General features: G+C 37.8%; 1 protein-coding gene across 3 annotated transcripts in view; it reads right to left on the reverse strand.

Moving 5' to 3' along the window:
• Positions 1-17,193, reverse strand: part of LOC136265857 (uncharacterized) — a 425,715-nt gene that overhangs the window by 112,642 nt on the left and 295,880 nt on the right. For all 3 annotated transcript variants that reach the window (XM_066060794.1, XM_066060798.1, XM_066060806.1), the window contains exons 62-63: positions 16,867-17,151; positions 830-1,094 (exon numbers count right to left, since the gene is read on the reverse strand). In XM_066060794.1, coding sequence (XP_065916866.1) covers positions 830-1,094; positions 16,867-17,151 — 550 coding nt within the window. The remainder of the gene's footprint in view (positions 1-829; positions 1,095-16,866; positions 17,152-17,193) is intronic.

The following is a 17,193-nucleotide window of genomic DNA, read 5'->3' on the forward strand; positions in this document are numbered from 1 at the left end:
TAAATCCTTTAATTTAGTGCTAGTTAATGGTTGTGTGGCCCTTCACAAAAAGTAAGAGTCTGACAAACATCATTTCAAAAGCAATTCATTTAGACATAATTTATGTAACTGCTGTTTACGTCAGATGATTACCCTTCAATTTGAATAAAAGCATTGCATTGCCAAGGCTATTTGTGTGTGAACATTATTGGCACGCATTAATTGGCTATTGAAGAATTTGAGTGTTACAAGAAATGATTTAGTATCTGTAATTCACCACATCCTTACTTTTACGTAGGGTTGCCAGACTAGGGTTAGGCTGGTAATGAGATATAGGTACAGTGTTGCATAAGTTTAAATGCATATCCAAATTCTCCAGTTGAAAATAAAATCTCAAGATCCGTGTTGTACTACATTCTTAGCAATTGTTCCTTAGTCCTACATTAAATTTATACACTTTTTAAATAGCCATTTTAAAGAAAGATTCTGCTATAGATTTCTATGAATGTTATAATTTTTTGGACTGCTCTATTACAGTAAATCACATTTGACTGCTCTATTAGAAAATTGTGAACTTTAGAAAGATTTTCCTTTTCATGTATACACTGATTTATTCTCCCTTCATATTCTGAAAAATTAATGTAAGTTTCCTGTTATATAGCTTTACTGTATTTTCTGATTTTGTGCTACCAAGTTATGATAATTTGGTGCTTGTTACCGGTTCAGTGAGGCTTCTGGAATTCCAGGAAACCACCCTCCCTATGCCTTTATGGATAATACTCACACCATCAAAACACAACAAGCAATAATAGTTATGCAGATGACAATGAATATACATGTATGAACATACATTTTAAGTTATATATCCATACTCCTGGTAAGCCTACATTGCTGGTCTGTGTAATATTAACAATGCTGGGAGTTTGAGATCCAGGAATAGTATAAGAGTTATGACCATCACCAGCATTAATTCCTGCTAGTGCTTCAGTTCCACCAAGTCCATCATCTCCACCAGAGTAATAACCAGTAGTCCATTGTATTCTCCCATCAGCATACAAGAATATTACAAATGACTCAACTCCACTAGTGGCTAGTACACACTGGAATGTGTTGGTCTAAACAAACCAACAGATTTTTATTACATACATGCATGTATAGAGAAGATAAATCTGTACATACATACATTTAATGTTTATACATACAGTACATACATGTAATACAACATGTATTAACAGTAATACTTTCAGATCTCAGAATTAAGGCATTTAACAATAATAAACAACAGTGCAGGCATCATAGACTACCAGGAATAGCCTATCCCTTTGAGTTAGAAAGGGAGTGTATCCGTGACGTACGCAAACGAAAATTAAGAGCAGCTTTGAGACTTTGTTGAAAAAATTTGTGGAAAAATAATTTGTGGGAAAAACACTACAGTCAAACTATAGAACAGTTTAGAAGATACTTCTGTATGTAATATGTTGTTAAAAGTGGAAGCGCTTCTTTAGCAGTGGATAAAAATGTTATTGAAGAACTACAAAAATTTCATGAATTAAAAAATTACAATAAATCAATTATGCATTATTGCACAACATCAAGACACACGATAATGTGTCGTGCGGTCCAAGAAGCCGGCGCGCCACACCGTGGGTATATTGACAGGAAGAAAAAAACACGTCATTTTCACACCTTTGTAACTCGGTGATACCCTATCCGATTGGAACCAAATTTGCAGCAGAGTTTCCCGCCAGCTAGGGGAGTCAACATTCCAAATTTGAAGGAAATTAATCGCTCAAGCCATTTCTGAGTTACGAGCAGCCAAAGTTTCGGTTTTTCTTCTTTTTCTTCGTGTTTTTGCACACTTGCAAAAATTGCTATAAACTGCAAACGCGTACTCCGATCGTATTGCAATTTAATATACAGCATGGCAGTACACAGGCGAATTCTAGCATCAAATTTGGTGCAAATACGATGAATGGTTAAGGATTTATGACCAATTATTCGCGTAAAACAAGATCGATTTGTTGTCACGCCTACAGGGTATAAACCGCTTCATGGAATGAGTTGAAAATCATTTTGTGGGTAGATCAACCATTGTTGGAGTGCCTTTTGGTAGTTTGAAAGCAATCGAAATAAAGATTGTGGAGATATGACATGAAACCGAAGGTGTGTAACAATTGCGTGATCAAGATTCGTGAATAAAAATTTCACGCCTACCAGGCAAACTGCATGCTTAGAGCAGTGAGCTGAAAATGGGTATATAGCTGGAATAGTTACCATAGAAAGTCCTTGCAGTAGTATAGAACAATCAGTTTACAAACCACTGAGTTATGATTCGAAAGCCAACTCCGTGTAGCAAATGCGAGATCTAGATACTCTAATAGAATAGTCACCCTAATAGAGCATTCAGCTAGTTTATGACATACTCCATTATAGATTTCTATTACATTGAAAGCTATGCTGTAGGGAGTCCAGCAGCAACCAGTTAATACTGTAGACAGTTCAGCTACAAGCAAGTCACCCTGTAGAGAGATCAGCTAGAAGAAGTTACCTTGTAGAGAGTTCAGCTACAAAGAAACCACCATGTAGAGAGTTCAACCGTAAATAAATCACCTGTAGAGAGAGTTCAGCTAGAAACAAATCACCCTATAGAGAGATCAGCTAGAAGAGGTCACTTGTAGAGAGTTCAGCTACAAAGAAACCACCATGTAGAGAGGTCAGCTGCAAACAAATCACCTGTAGAGAGTTCAGTTACAAACAAGACACCATGTAGAGAGATTAGCTAGAAGAAGTTACTTTGTAGAGAGTTCAGCTACAAAGAAACCATCATTTAGAGAGTTCAGCTGCAAACAAATCACCTGTAGAGAGTTCAGCTACAAACAAGACACCATGTAGAGAGATCAGCTAGAAGAAGTTACTTTGTAGAGAGTTCAGCTACAAAGAAACCACCATGTAGAGAGGTCAGCTGCAAACAAATCACCTGTAGAGAGTTCAGTTGCAAACAAATTACCCTGTAGAGAGATCATATAGAAGAAGATACATTGCAGAGAGTTCAGCTACAAAGAAACCATCATGTAGAGAGTTCAGCTGCAAACAAATCACCCTGTAGAGAATTCGGCTACAAACAAATCGCCCTGTAGAGAGTTCAGCTAGAAACAAGTCATCCTGTAGAGAGATTAGCTAGAAGGATCACCCTGTAGAGAGTTCAGCTATGAACAAATCACCTTGCAGATAGTTCAGGTACAAACAAGTCACCCTGTACAGTGATCAGCTAGAAACCAGTGACCTGTAGAGAGTTCAGTTGCAAAAACAAATCACCCTTTAGAGAGATAAGCCAAACAATATAACCTTGTAGAGAGATCAGACAGAAACAAATCACACTGTGGAGAGTTCAGTTACAAAGAAACCACACTGTAGAAAGTTCGTCTACAAGCAAATCACCCTGTAGAGACTTCAGTTACACTTCAAGTCACCCAGCAGAGAGAACAGCTGCAAACAAGTTATCCATAGGGAATAATTGATATATAATAAATATATGTATTATATTTACTGATAAAATTATAAATAGTTAAATCTTCTTCATCTTTTTCTTCTTCCTGTGACAATGTAAAAAGATAGGTTTAAAAAGCCCCAAAGCAGGCCATAGGCCAGCTTTGGGGTATGCAAATGCAAAAAGAAGTGAAATCTAATCCAAAACAGCTAAGCTGTAAAAAGAGAGTGCGGCCCTCAAAAAGGCTACGGTGAAAAAAGATGTGATATCCAAGGAGGCGGCCAAGAAATGATTGTGATGGTAGGTTAATGGTAAAATTTTAATAACGACAATTCAGGTGAATTTGTTGCTGCTTGGTCTTGGCACAAAATTCACCTGAATTGTCGTTTAAAAGTTTTACCATTAACCTACCATCACAGCTATTTCTTGGCTGCCACCTTGAATTTCACATCTTTTTCACCATAACCTTTTTGAGTGTCGCACTATTTTTTTACAGCTTGGCTGTTTTGAATTAGATAATAATACATAGTTGGTTAATTCCTGATGAGTTAGCTAGCTGCTAGGTGCCTGGTTTTTAGAAGTAGCACTACATCAACTTGTTTATGATGTCATATAATTGTCTGAAATTTTCCATGAGTATAGCTACAGTATCTGACTGTATTTTAATACCAAGAGCAGGTTAATCAGTGTAAGGAGTCAAATGTCACATCATTTAATTTGCTGGTATGTAAAATGTGTGGAAAAGGTACTGCTTTGCAAATCTGGTAACTAGTTTTGTATTACTTCCATGCAAGCTACTAAATAGCCCATGTGGGCTACCAGTCACCAAAATGAATATTATCGTAACCACTGGATTCATTACCCTGATTATTTTTAAACCAGGTGTGCGCCCACAGCTGGCCGAAGGCTGGCTGTGGACGCACGCCTGGGTTCCTGAAATTTTTTTCGTAAAGTGTGTGTGTGTGTGTGTGTGTGTGTGTGTGTGTGTGTGTGTGTGTGTGTGTTTGCCTATCTACCTGTGTTAGGGTCTGCAATGCGAAAAATCGATATCCTCCAATCAACTACCTAACTATTGTCATGTGTTAGGCTAAGTGTAACTTAAATAACACCAGCGTGGCAGCCAAGTTTGTCATTTTCTTCTGATAGAAAACGATACAAATGTCTTAAAATCATCTGATTTTTTGTTGCAGACGGTTGGTAGGGTTCTTCGTATGCCACGATATTCACTCTCAACATTGTTCAAGTATTCTATCATCAACTCAAAGTATAGGTGGTTTGATTTTATTGGTCAGTTTCTGGTGGCAGCACGATCTGTGTGCCTTTTTGGCAACAAACAAAATGTTTCTTCCTCTGGAGCACAGGACAAGCAGAGCAACAACTGCACCGTGGGTCAGCAATGACCAGTACTAGGTAAAGTACTTGCATGCGGAGTATGGTTATAATTGAAGCTTGTTAGCCATCTGGCTGAGCCATCTATATGCTGAAATTTGACCAAAACGACACAATTTTTGCAAACAAATACCAGAATGGTTGATACATCAGTGTAACAGTCTCCAACAGCAAGGATACGAAGCTCATAAACACCTAATAATACGGTTATCTCGCCCAGTAAATGCATAGAGCAATCCAATGCATGAAATAGGCACTCACGTGATCGAAATTCAAATTGCGGAAAATGCAATCATAATCTATTCCAATGACCTTAAAATCACTTGAAATCAAATGATAACAAGTTTATATGCATTAAGGTCAGCATTTTGATTAGCGTAGCAGTCTTCAGACTCTCTCTATGATACCATCACAGTATAAGACAAACCTGCACTGGCCCAGACCACGCCTGAGTGAACAGTTAACACAAATATTTACATAAGGAGCGCACTTCTGGACGAGATAACCGCATTGTTAGGTGTTTATGAGCTTTATATCCTTGCTGTTGGAGACTGTTACACTCATTTATCAACTATTCTGTTTTTCCCTTTAACTTTACCATCTACCGCAAAGACAGATGTATTGGTGGCGGTGGTGTATTTGTGGCAATAAATGATAACTTGACATCATTGGAAGATCCCATTATTGATGTATCAGCCGAATTAATTTGGGCTAAACTGTGTATTAGTGGCATGGTACCAGTGTATATTTGTGCTTTTTATAGACCACCAAATTCCAATGTAGAGCCTATTAGCCAACTTAGAAAGTTTCTGAATTCTTTATTTGATGGAAAATCTAGTGTCCCTTACATAGTGCTAACAGCTGACTTTAATTTACCAGATATACTTTGGAGTGACATAGGTGGAGAAGTGAAGAATAGTCCTTCATATGGAAACCCTGTTAGCACTGCCTTTTTGGAGTTGTTGGATGATTTTAATTTAAATCAACTAGTTACAGAGCCAACTCGTGGCAACCATGTTTTAGATTTATTGATTACATCCCAACCATCTATTATTTCTGACATATCCATCATTCCAGGGATGTCTGACCATGAGGCTATTACTTCAAAATTTGTCATCGGCAACAAACGCCCAATTACAGTAAAACGAAAGATATATTTATATCATAAGGTTAATTTAGACAAAATAAAAGTAAGGATACAAAGTTTTCATGATGTTTTTCTAAGCAATGATCCCTTTGAACGACCTGTTGAAGAAAATTGGATCCTATTCAAACAATGTATATTAGACACAATTGATGAACTTATTCCAACTAAACGTATCAAAAACCATCAAAACCTTCCTTGGGTAAACAAAGACATTAGGCATAAAATTAAAAAGAGGAAAAAGTTGTAAGATCATGCTAAATCAACTGGAAATCCTAGTTCATGGGCACAATACAAACAGATCAAGAACGAAATCATTGCTAAGCTGAGATCAGCACATGATGCTTACTGCAGTCATCTATTTGATTCAAGTAACCATAAGAGATTCTGGTCATACATCAAAAAACTTCGGCGCAACCATTCCAACATTACTACCCTCCGTGTCCATGATAAAATTTTAACTTCATCAAGTGATAAAGCAAATGCACTTAACCAACAGTTTTTTATCTGTTTTTACTCAGGAAAATTCTACCCTACCATCAAATCAATACCCCAATACAGACAACATCGATTTTACTAGCAATAGTATCAAATGTATTTTAGAAAACTTGGATTCAAGCAAATCAGCTGGTCCTGACAGTATTCCCACCCGTATTCTGAAATTATGTGCTACTGAAATTTCCCCCTATACTTCAAATTATATTTACTCAATCATTTAAGGAAGGAATACTCCCTAGTGACCGGCTCCAGGGCAATGTTATACCTATTCATAAGAAGGGCGACCCAACTGTACCAGCTAATTACAGACCCATTTCACTTACATCAGTGTGTTGCAAGGTTATGGAACACGTAATTTATCATTCTATTATGTCTGACTTAGAACAGAACAACATACTTAACCCTCTCCAACATGGATTAAGATCTGGTCACTCATGCATTACCCAATTACTTACCGTGATTGAAGAACTAGCTAAGAGTCTGGATGATCGTAAACAAGTTGATGTGTTATTTTTGGATTTTGCTAAGGCTTTCGACACCGTGCCCCATCAACGTTTGCTTTTAAAGTTACAGTCTTATGGTATTACTGGTAGAACTCACCACTTGGTATCTCAGTGGCTAACAAAATGAACTCAAAGAGTAGTGATTAATGGAATTGAACCTGACTATGTCCGTGTTATATCAGGAGTCCCCCAAGGAACCATACTAGGTCCCCTAATGTTTTTGTTATATATAAATGACATCAGTGAAAACATCTCATCATCCATCCGTCTATTTGCAGATGACTGTATTGTATACTGTTCAATCAGTAACAATGACGATACCACCTTATTGCAGAAAGATCTTGATGAAATTTCAAACTGGGCACATGTATGGCAGATGAAATTCAATGTTAGCAAGTGTGTGTTACCAGGAGCTTATAAGTGCCGAAGCACCGAAGGCGCGAAGGAGCGTAACACCCAGGGTATAGCTGTGTTCTATCTTTTGTTAATGAAACATGTCCTTATAAAGAGAGCAGTAATTTCCTGGGCTGTGCTTGGTTATGTTAACAGGTGTTACTAAGAGTTACAAGGAATCATTCACCGTTTACAAGTACATATATTTTAAATAATGAAACAATTCAGTTAAGTGACACATATAAGTACTTCGGAGTTCTACTCAACAGTACACTTTCATGGAACACTCACATAACAAATATCACCAATCGAGCCACTAGAATGCTAAATTTCATCAAAAGAAACCTAGGAAAATGTACCAACAATGTTAAATCCAAAGCTTATACATCAATTGTCCGTCCAATCCTGGAATATGCCACCCAAGTTTGGGACCCATACCAGAAATATTTAATTTACAAAATTGAAATGATACAGAGACGAGCAGCAAGGTGGGTTTTTTCCAACTATGATTTCCATAGTAGTGTTTCATCTGTGTCGAAAGATCTTAATTGGTCTACACTTGAAGAAAGATGGAAAGCCAGCAGATTGACACTCTTATCTAGAATTGTTCACCATCAAGGGCCAGCCATACAAATGCCACAATACTTTTTGCCACAGACCTCCACCACCAGACAATTCCACCAACTACATTTTATATTACCACCATCACACACCCAACATTATCAAGAATGCTTTTTTTACAGAACTACTAAAGAATGGAATGAGCTGCCACCATCTAATTATGACAAACTCCTGGACCAACATTTATTAGTCAATTTATATTATTGGATGTATATCAGCACATTGCTGTCTTTCCAATATAATATAATCATAATCATTCTGATATTTTTTTGCAAAAATCGCTTCGTTTTGGTCAAATTTCAGCATGTAGATGGCTTAGCCAGATGGCTAACAAGCTTCAATAGAGGATATGCATCAATAATTTGAACGAAAAATGATCAATGCAACAAGATTTGCGGCGTGCCCAAGAATTTTTGATGGTGAACGACTATCGTGAATCCCATACAAAAGTATGGGTAGAAAATGCGGCTCGGACTATAACTCGCCACATGAACTACGGATGGGGCTCCTCCTTCCAGTTGCTCTGTTATACACGTAAAGGAATCTATCGCTCTGGAGAAACTCGCATAACTGGTCTAGTTTCGGTGATTTGCACTTTCTATGCATAACTACAATACATTTGTTCACTGTCGTGACGTAAGAAAATATCACGTTTTCATTAGAATGTTTTTGGTCATAAAGTTAGCGCATATCCTCTATTATAACCATACTCCACATGCAGGTACTTTACCTAGTACTGGTCATTGCTGACCCACGGCACAGTTGCTGCTCTGCTTGTCATGTGCTCCAGAGGAAGAAACATTTTGTTTGTCGCCAAAAAAGCGCACAGATTGTGCTGCCATCAGAAACTGACCAATAAAATCAACGGAGTGTCTATGTCCACCAGTATACCGGTTGTTCTGAGAGCCAACAAAGTTCTATTACCACCGATGCCTCACACCTCATAAGCTACTGGGTGTGCATCTACTTTATGGTCACATGATGTTACAATGTGTATATATCCACCAGTATACCGGTGTCAGTAAGAACCACCCACTCGCTATTGACACCGATGTGTATGCCCCAAGCATTCGACTTTAGGGCACGCGTCTAGTAGTTCCCCGAGCATTCGACTTTAGGGGAAGCGTCTAGTAGTTGCCCCGAGCATTCGACTTTAGGGGATGCAAAAAGTAGTGTTAACGTTAGGGTTAGGGTCAGGTTCAGCTTTGGTTCCTTGTCAATAACACAGTACACCCTTGTGGTTTGCTACTATAGTTGCATTTATAATGTAGAAAACAAAAGGAGGCAGTAGCTGGCAGCGGTAGCTCAGTGGTACGCCCTGTGACTCAAGTGTGGAGGGTGTGGGGTCGGGGATCCGCTTTAATCCAACTTTTTTTTTTCCGTTTTGCAGCACCTTTTTTGTCTTAAGTTTTTTTTTTTTTTTCTAGTTCACCGGTGGCAATAGTCATTCGGTGGCTGTTAGTGCCACCTGCGTACCGGTGTACATAGAACTGGCCTAAAATCAAACCACCGATACTTTGAGTTGATGATAGACTACTTGAAGAGTGAATATCGTGACATACGAAGAACCCTACCAACCGCTGCAACGAAAAATCACGTGATTTTAAGACATTTGTATCGTTTTCTACCAGAAGAAAGTGACAAACTTGGCTGCCACGCTGGTGTTATTCAAGTTACACTTAGCCTAACACATGACAATAGTTAGGTAGTTGATTGGAGGATATTGATTTTTCGCGTTGCGGACCCTATGTTTGTCTGTACGCACCCACGTGAGCAAAATCGTTAAATAATGGTAAAAGCAGCTTTTACGTAAGAAGTAAAAGCGAAATGAAGTCTGCATTAAACTTCTGCACAGGTGAACTTCGCTCTGAGGTGGTTTCTTTTTGGCGGACTGAAATACGGGTGTGGCAACTTTCCTCAGATTTTGTAAACTACCTTCCCTTTGAGGTTTTCAGGTGTTTAACAGCTGAAAAACAATGGTGCAGGTCTCCTACACTACCAGGAATAGCCTATCACTTCGAGTTGAAAGGAGGCGTATCCCTTACGTACGCGAACGAAAATGAAGAGCAGCTTTGAAGCTTTGTCGAGAGAATTTGTGGGAAAAAACACGATAGTCAAACTATAAAAGAGTTTAGAAGATATTTCTGTGCGTAATATGTTGGTAAAAGCGGTTTGTTTAACAAGCGCTCCCTTAGCAGTAGAGATTTCCAACTAAATTAAATAATTAACATTCCATGCATTCATTGGTATGACAAATATTGTGCTATTTTGCAGGGTCATTTTAGTGCAAACCCCACCCCAATTGGTGGTTCCTATCAAAAGATATAAGCAAAAGAAGTTGACAGTGTGATGATTTTTGTGTACAGTATTTTCAATGCTTTTTACATGTATCGCATGGCACCAAACACAATATTCAAAGTATCATAAATGTAGATAGGAAACTAATAATGACATGAAATTTTCACCACATAACTATTTTATTGAGAACAGCATATGAGCTAGGTAAAAACCTCTCAAGAGTGACCACTTCTTTGTAGACTGACCACTCAGAATATCACATGAATAAAGCAAGTGATTCACAAATAAAACTGTGTGTATTGTGTAATACTAAGTATACACAGGCACCTAATGCATTTTCAAGGATAACTAACTAGAAAAATCAGTAATATTATATAACATGGTAAGTAATGGCATCACAAGTCACAATTAACAAGTACTTCAGAAACATGACAATCAGATAACAAAATGTAAGACCAATATTATTATTAAAATAGATTTTTTTTGACACTGTTCAGCTTTATTTGTCACATTGTAAGCACTAAGCATAATAATTATTATATGACACAATAACATCACTATACTACAAAGAGAAATTATAAATAGTTTCTGACCAAAATTACAATCATTGAAGCTGCTATAAAATGGATCAAAACAGCCATAAATACACCAGAATATAACATCACGTAAGTGTGAAGCCATGTAAGGTTGGTATCACATGCCAGTCTCCACTTTTGGAAAGATTATGCTCAACCTTGAATCTTATATTGTAATTCCGCGCAAGACAACAAAGTGCTCACCTTCAAACTATCCTTGCATAGATGCAGAGGGATGCCTTGAAGCCCAGGGTGATTGTAATGCTGAATTCCGAGCAGTGTTAGATGGCGATTTACCTTTAAAAGGGCCATATTTTCGTCGTAATCCAACGTCAATCGTCCTCCAATCAAAAAACACACGGCGAAATTGAAATCAGCATATACGGTTTGCCCAGAGCCACTTTCTTCGTCCTCATCTGCAACAGATTCACGCGGAAACACTTGGAAACTTTGGCTATCACCAGTGCCGTATTCTTCCAATTAGAATTACGTACGCAATTATTTGTATGGGATTCCTATGGGGATTTTTATTTCTCAAACTTTGATTTGACATATTTCAATAAATACCACATGGATTTTAATCCAGTAAAATGCATTACGAAGTACGAAGCACTGACTACCATTAACTGGAACGGCAGCTTGTGAAACATTTATTGAAGGTGTGTAATTTAAGTAGCAAAAATATGTGTGAAAAATTGGTTGGTTGGAAATCGCTATTAGCAGTGCAAAGCAACGTAATTGAACGAATTACAAAAATTTCATGAATTACAAAATACGAGAATTAGCTAATATTATTGCACAACCCAAAACTACCCTATTGTAAAATAGTAATACATAGTTGGTTAATTCATAGTAGCATATAGTAGCATCACGCAAGTTTCCAGAGAAGCCAAGATACTGTAAGCCTGTTATCCTGTGTTAGTGCTTCTTCAGACTCCCAGCTTCAAGAGCTGGGATTACAGTTACAACTTGGAAATGTTGCTTTACAAATACGTGATACTGACTACTCCCTACTGATGCGTGCTCGTGAACAACTATCCTCATTGCCAACTGCACATTCCTTGTACATGAAAGCAAAGAAATTATTATCTGACAATGTCAAATCTAACTGTAACACCCATTTACAGACACTAACAGTCCAGTGTAAATTTGCCGACTCTGCTAAATTGGAGGATTCATGTAAAACCTGGAACAGACTGATAGCAGGGTTCAATCCTAGACAACTGTCTTTCTTACTAAGAGCTGCTTCTGATACACTACCAACAGCGGTTAACTTGAGACGATGGTGCATTCAGTCTGACGTACACTGCACGTTATGTGCATCCCCTCACCCTACAACAGCTCACATCTTAGGTGGTTATCCTGTGGCACTAACTTAACAGCGCTATACATATAGGCATGACAAGGTTCTCTACCTTCTGGCATCTTGGCTTGTGGACATTTTTGTTGGCTTTCCATCAATTCAAGTATATGCAGACATACATGGCTTACGAGCCAGTGAAGGACCTCAAGGAACTGTACCATCAAGCCTACTGTTCACACCTTACAGGCCAGATATTGTTGTCTACAACTCTGAAGCATCTACCGTGGCTTTACTAGAACTGACTTGTCCTTTGGACTCTGAGCATCACATTCAGGAAGCAAGATCCAGGAAACAAAACAAGACTGAATATTTACAGCTGCTTTCAGAATTTGACCACTTACAGATTCCTAACTATTACGAAACAGTAGAAATTAGTGTGCTAAGTCACTATCTGCCCAGCAGTATTCACGCTTTAAAGAGTTTTATTGATTTCACTCAGCCATCTATTGCCACTGCACCAAATCTAACATAAGACAGACTCTAGATAGAGCAGCCAACACTTGCATTACATGCTCACAATGAATTTTCTTGGCTAGGAACTGCAGTGAGTGGTCTCCTTAAATCTGTAACTACTAATCACTTTTTTTTCTTGTTTACTGTATGTATGTTTGTCAGTTTTGTTCTTGTATTTACCTTGCCGTGCCCACACAGATCTTTTACTACGATCTGATTGTGGTCGCACGAGACCGAGGTCGCACATACTGTAAGCTAACTCTACTTATTGTGTTTTCTCTTTATAATAATGATGGTTCTCTCTCTATGGTTAATTCCAGATAAGTTAGCTAGCTAAATAGCGCCTGGTTTTTAGAAGTAGCACATCAACTTGTTTATTCAAAAGCAGGTGATGTTGTAGCTACATTTAATATGAGCAAATAAGTCCTAAGGATATCATGGAATAATCAGTTAAACAATTTATTCAAGTGCCTTAAAAGTTGTTATATCAATAAAAAGGTATTCATGAAGTTTAATATAGCCTAGCAGTGGCGTAGCTACCATTGAGGCAACCAAGGCAGCTGCCTCAGTAAAAATGCTCAACAACAGGTAGGCTGAGCATGCCTGAGTTTTGGCACCACGGATTTTCTACTCAAAGTGTACTACACATTATAGAATCTATGGCTGTAGTACTAAGCAGGACTGGAGCCCATGGTGACACGGTGCTGGACCACTTTTCAGCTACTTGAATTTGTAGAAAAAGATCGAAATACTCTAATAGAGCAGTCATCGTAATATACTCTAATAGAGCATTCAATACAGATTATAGCCACTGTTTTGATTACATTTGCTAATTGTCTTTACATTACTTTTCAAAAGTTCCAATGAGTCAACTGCATGGCATTACATTGAACTAATTGATTATGCATATCATGAATTAGCAGTTACAATAAAATAATAGCCTCCACATACCATTTCAAAGCATATATTAGGCAACCTTAATGTGCTTTATAGAATGCAGATATTCTATTCCAGTACTGAGGTATCACCCGTTGTGTGACAGGGTGTAGTTTATGCCCACATTCTCTATTTTTGTAGGCCCGGTCATATATGTTATATGAACTAGTACTATTCCGTAAAGGTGATTTTAATCTCGTAAGATGTCTCTAGGATGATATTAAAGGAAGAATTTTAGGTGGCACACAAATTTTTTGGGGATCCCTACTTAAATGGTAATACTGTACCATTTGATACAAATAATTAAGTTGCAGCATAATTGTATTAGACAATAAAATCGCACTCTAATAATACAATTACCATATCTCAGTAAATCCCAACCAATCATATGATTTGGGTGTACATTTAATCAAGAGTTCAAATTTAGCTAACTTGCTAGGGTGTAGCATTTTAAAGTTATGGATTTTAGAAAAAGTCATTGTTTTTGGATGTTTATGAATTCCTGCACTATACAATGCAGGCATGGAAATTGCACTTGCAATTTTTGAAAATTGCTAGTAGCTTTGTACCACTTCTACCAATCTATACACAAATTGGAGTTCAATGTGCTATAATATGTTTTTGTACTCTACAAATTTGAAAAGAATCCAATAAGGCTTGCGTGAGCTATGACAATTTTTGTAGGTGTTATGAAAAGAAAATTAACAAAAGGAGACTGAAGAAAAATATAAAGAAAAGAAGATGAACTTTGAAGGTTTGTATCTCAAAGTAAGCTTTATTGATTGTGTTCACATTTTGTATGAATCATCTTCCACTCTGAGGATGTTTCTCAGAAAAAAGTAGACTATTTATGTGTAGCCATTACTGACGTATGAATGTGTGAAAATTATGTTTCCTTGTGTTCTGTAAAATACCCATTTGTCTGTTGCTTACCAAGATGCATAGACTTTCCTTGGCCACATGACACACTATTTTGTGTGTCTCAATACATGGCAAATGTCTCCTCTAAAATACCTGCAAAACTTGAAGGGAATGTAATTCACAAAGTCTGAGGAGAGTCACCACACCTGTATTTCAGACCGCCCGAAAGAAACCACCTCAGAGCAAAGCTTACCAGTGCATAGCATAAGTTAAAACAGATTTCATTAATTTTTGTTTTTACTTCTTATGTAAAAGCTTGCTTTTACCATTTGTGACTGGATTTTGGAAAAACGATCCAAATCGCACATTAGAAGTTCCGAGATAAACGGTTTTAAAGAATTGAAGCCAGCATAACTCTCCAAGGATAGCAAGCACGCGTATGAAATTTACACAAAAGATGCATCAATCTGTTACCTTTCAAGCCACTTCCAGTGCTTGTAGCTGCTTGTACAGTTTCCTGCCAAATAAGATAGAAAATCTGAGCAGTTGGATGAGCGAAGTAGTATCACGAGTGCTCACAAAGGGGTGGAGGCTGGGGGGTGGCGGGGAGGGCAAAAGTTAGACCTCAAAATGGAGGCAGACCACGATTGGAGTCCAGACACGAGATTACAGGGCTGTGCTGGCTCCTTAGTGGCTGATATGTAGCAAAATCAGCAGAGACCACGTCTGGCCAACAGTATAAGGCTGTCCACCGGTAAACCACTGACTCTTGCCAAGCCAGGTCCTTCACAAGGCCTGAAACCGCCATTTGAGCACTCCACACCACCCAGAAAAGACGTGTGTAAAAACCAACCTCGTGTAGTTTGAGTAGTGCTGAGGGTCAAAACTTGTAGTACGATAGTGCAGCTATCCACTGGTGGTGTTAGTTTGATTTTGCCTGATGTGCGATTTGGATCGGTTCTGTAAAATCTGGTCACATTTAATGATTTTGCTTATGTGGGTGCATACGGATAAACATAGATAAGTAAATAGGTACACACATGCACTTTTACGAAAACAATTTCAGTAAACCAGAAGTGCATCCACAGCTGATCGAAGGCCGGCTGTGGGCTCTCACCTAGTTTAAAAAGTTATGAAGCTTCAAAGTTCAAAATATGGGTCAGATTTTATGTGAGAATGTTGTTGGCACATAGGTCTTTCTAGTGAAAATGGGTGAATATTCACTGACTGGAGCAGTTTGGTGAGTTCGTCTGGGCAAAATTTAGTCACAAGGTTAGCTCCAAATCTGTAATGCTACTGTATCCTACTACTGTTACTTACAATGTATACAGTATGTTTCAATTTTCTGTGCACAAATAGAAACTATACATTGATTACTCCTTCATTTTTGTGCTTGTCTGCTATAAATATATTGTTGGGTAAACAATGAGCAAATTACAGTATAAAGCCATAAAGTTAAAGTTTTTGCTGAACAGTGCTTTCTATGAGTGATATTCTTGAGTTTCTACTTGAAAACTACTTAGAACTGGTTGGCAAAGCTTAGTAGTTAGTCAATAATTTCATGGATTGCATTGAAGATAAACGCTTTAGCTACACTTGACTGGAGGGGCCAAGTAAACACAATATTAATTTTAGTGAGATACATGTAGTAAATACCCATGTGATTCTAACACTATAATAACAAGAATTCCTTGTTTGCATGCTTCGGGACCAATAACTTTTTGGCCAGGCCATTTCAACTTCAGTGACTCATAACTCACAATTGCTACTCATAGAAGAAGCAGAAAACTACCAACAGATGTGGAAATCAATGTAGTTTTCCATGCTGTTTTGAAAATGGTAATTTTGTGTAACAAAGGTTTTAGTGTCTGTGGTTGTCAGATTCCCAATGATTTCTGCAAATTTTTATAGCTAACCACAGCATCCAGAGGTAGCAATTTACATAGCAATTAAAATATTTCCGCTTATGCTAAACTGGTCTATTGTTAAGTAATCACAAGAGTAGACACAGTTTTCTGTAAGATAAATTCAGAGATTTCGCTATACAGTACTTCTGGTAACAATGACCCGGCACAAAAAACTGGGATGATTTCATTCCTGGCTACTAGTCTGTATATCTATGATATTACCACATAAATTCAGTACACTGACACAAGGGTTGGGAAATAGCCTGCATAGGTGATTGGGCTTAGGGAAACCATTTTGCTCTGCAGATGTACGTACATATACTTATTTATATCAGCAACTACAGTATTTCATTTGACAAACAATGCTTGTTTGTTGCTAAAGAGCAATGACTACACCACTATTAATCATCAAACACAACAAATTATTAAGCATACTTTGCACTATAAAAAACATCTTACTTTATCAAAACGATGAATTATGTAGCCAACTCTGTACCAAGTAGCTATCAGCAAACTTTGTATTGTTGCATTTTGAGACATTAGAAGAGCTGCTCTTATTTCACTGGTTGCTCTAGCAAGGAGACTAGGATCAGTGGTCTGACGATAGTAAATAGCTCCACTTCCTCTGGTGTCAACATCAGCCCAGTATGGTGCAATGATCTTATCAGTTCCACTCAGTGGTAATGACAGAGGAGTACGAACATTATAACGACTTCTAAAACTGATAACTCCATTATCATTGATCTATGTGTACAGTTTGTAGAAAGTGCATAAACAAAGTTTCAA

Source organism: Dysidea avara, chromosome 1 (genome assembly GCF_963678975.1).
Source record: "Dysidea avara chromosome 1, odDysAvar1.4, whole genome shotgun sequence".
Classification (NCBI taxonomy): Eukaryota; Metazoa; Porifera; class Demospongiae; order Dictyoceratida; family Dysideidae; genus Dysidea; species Dysidea avara.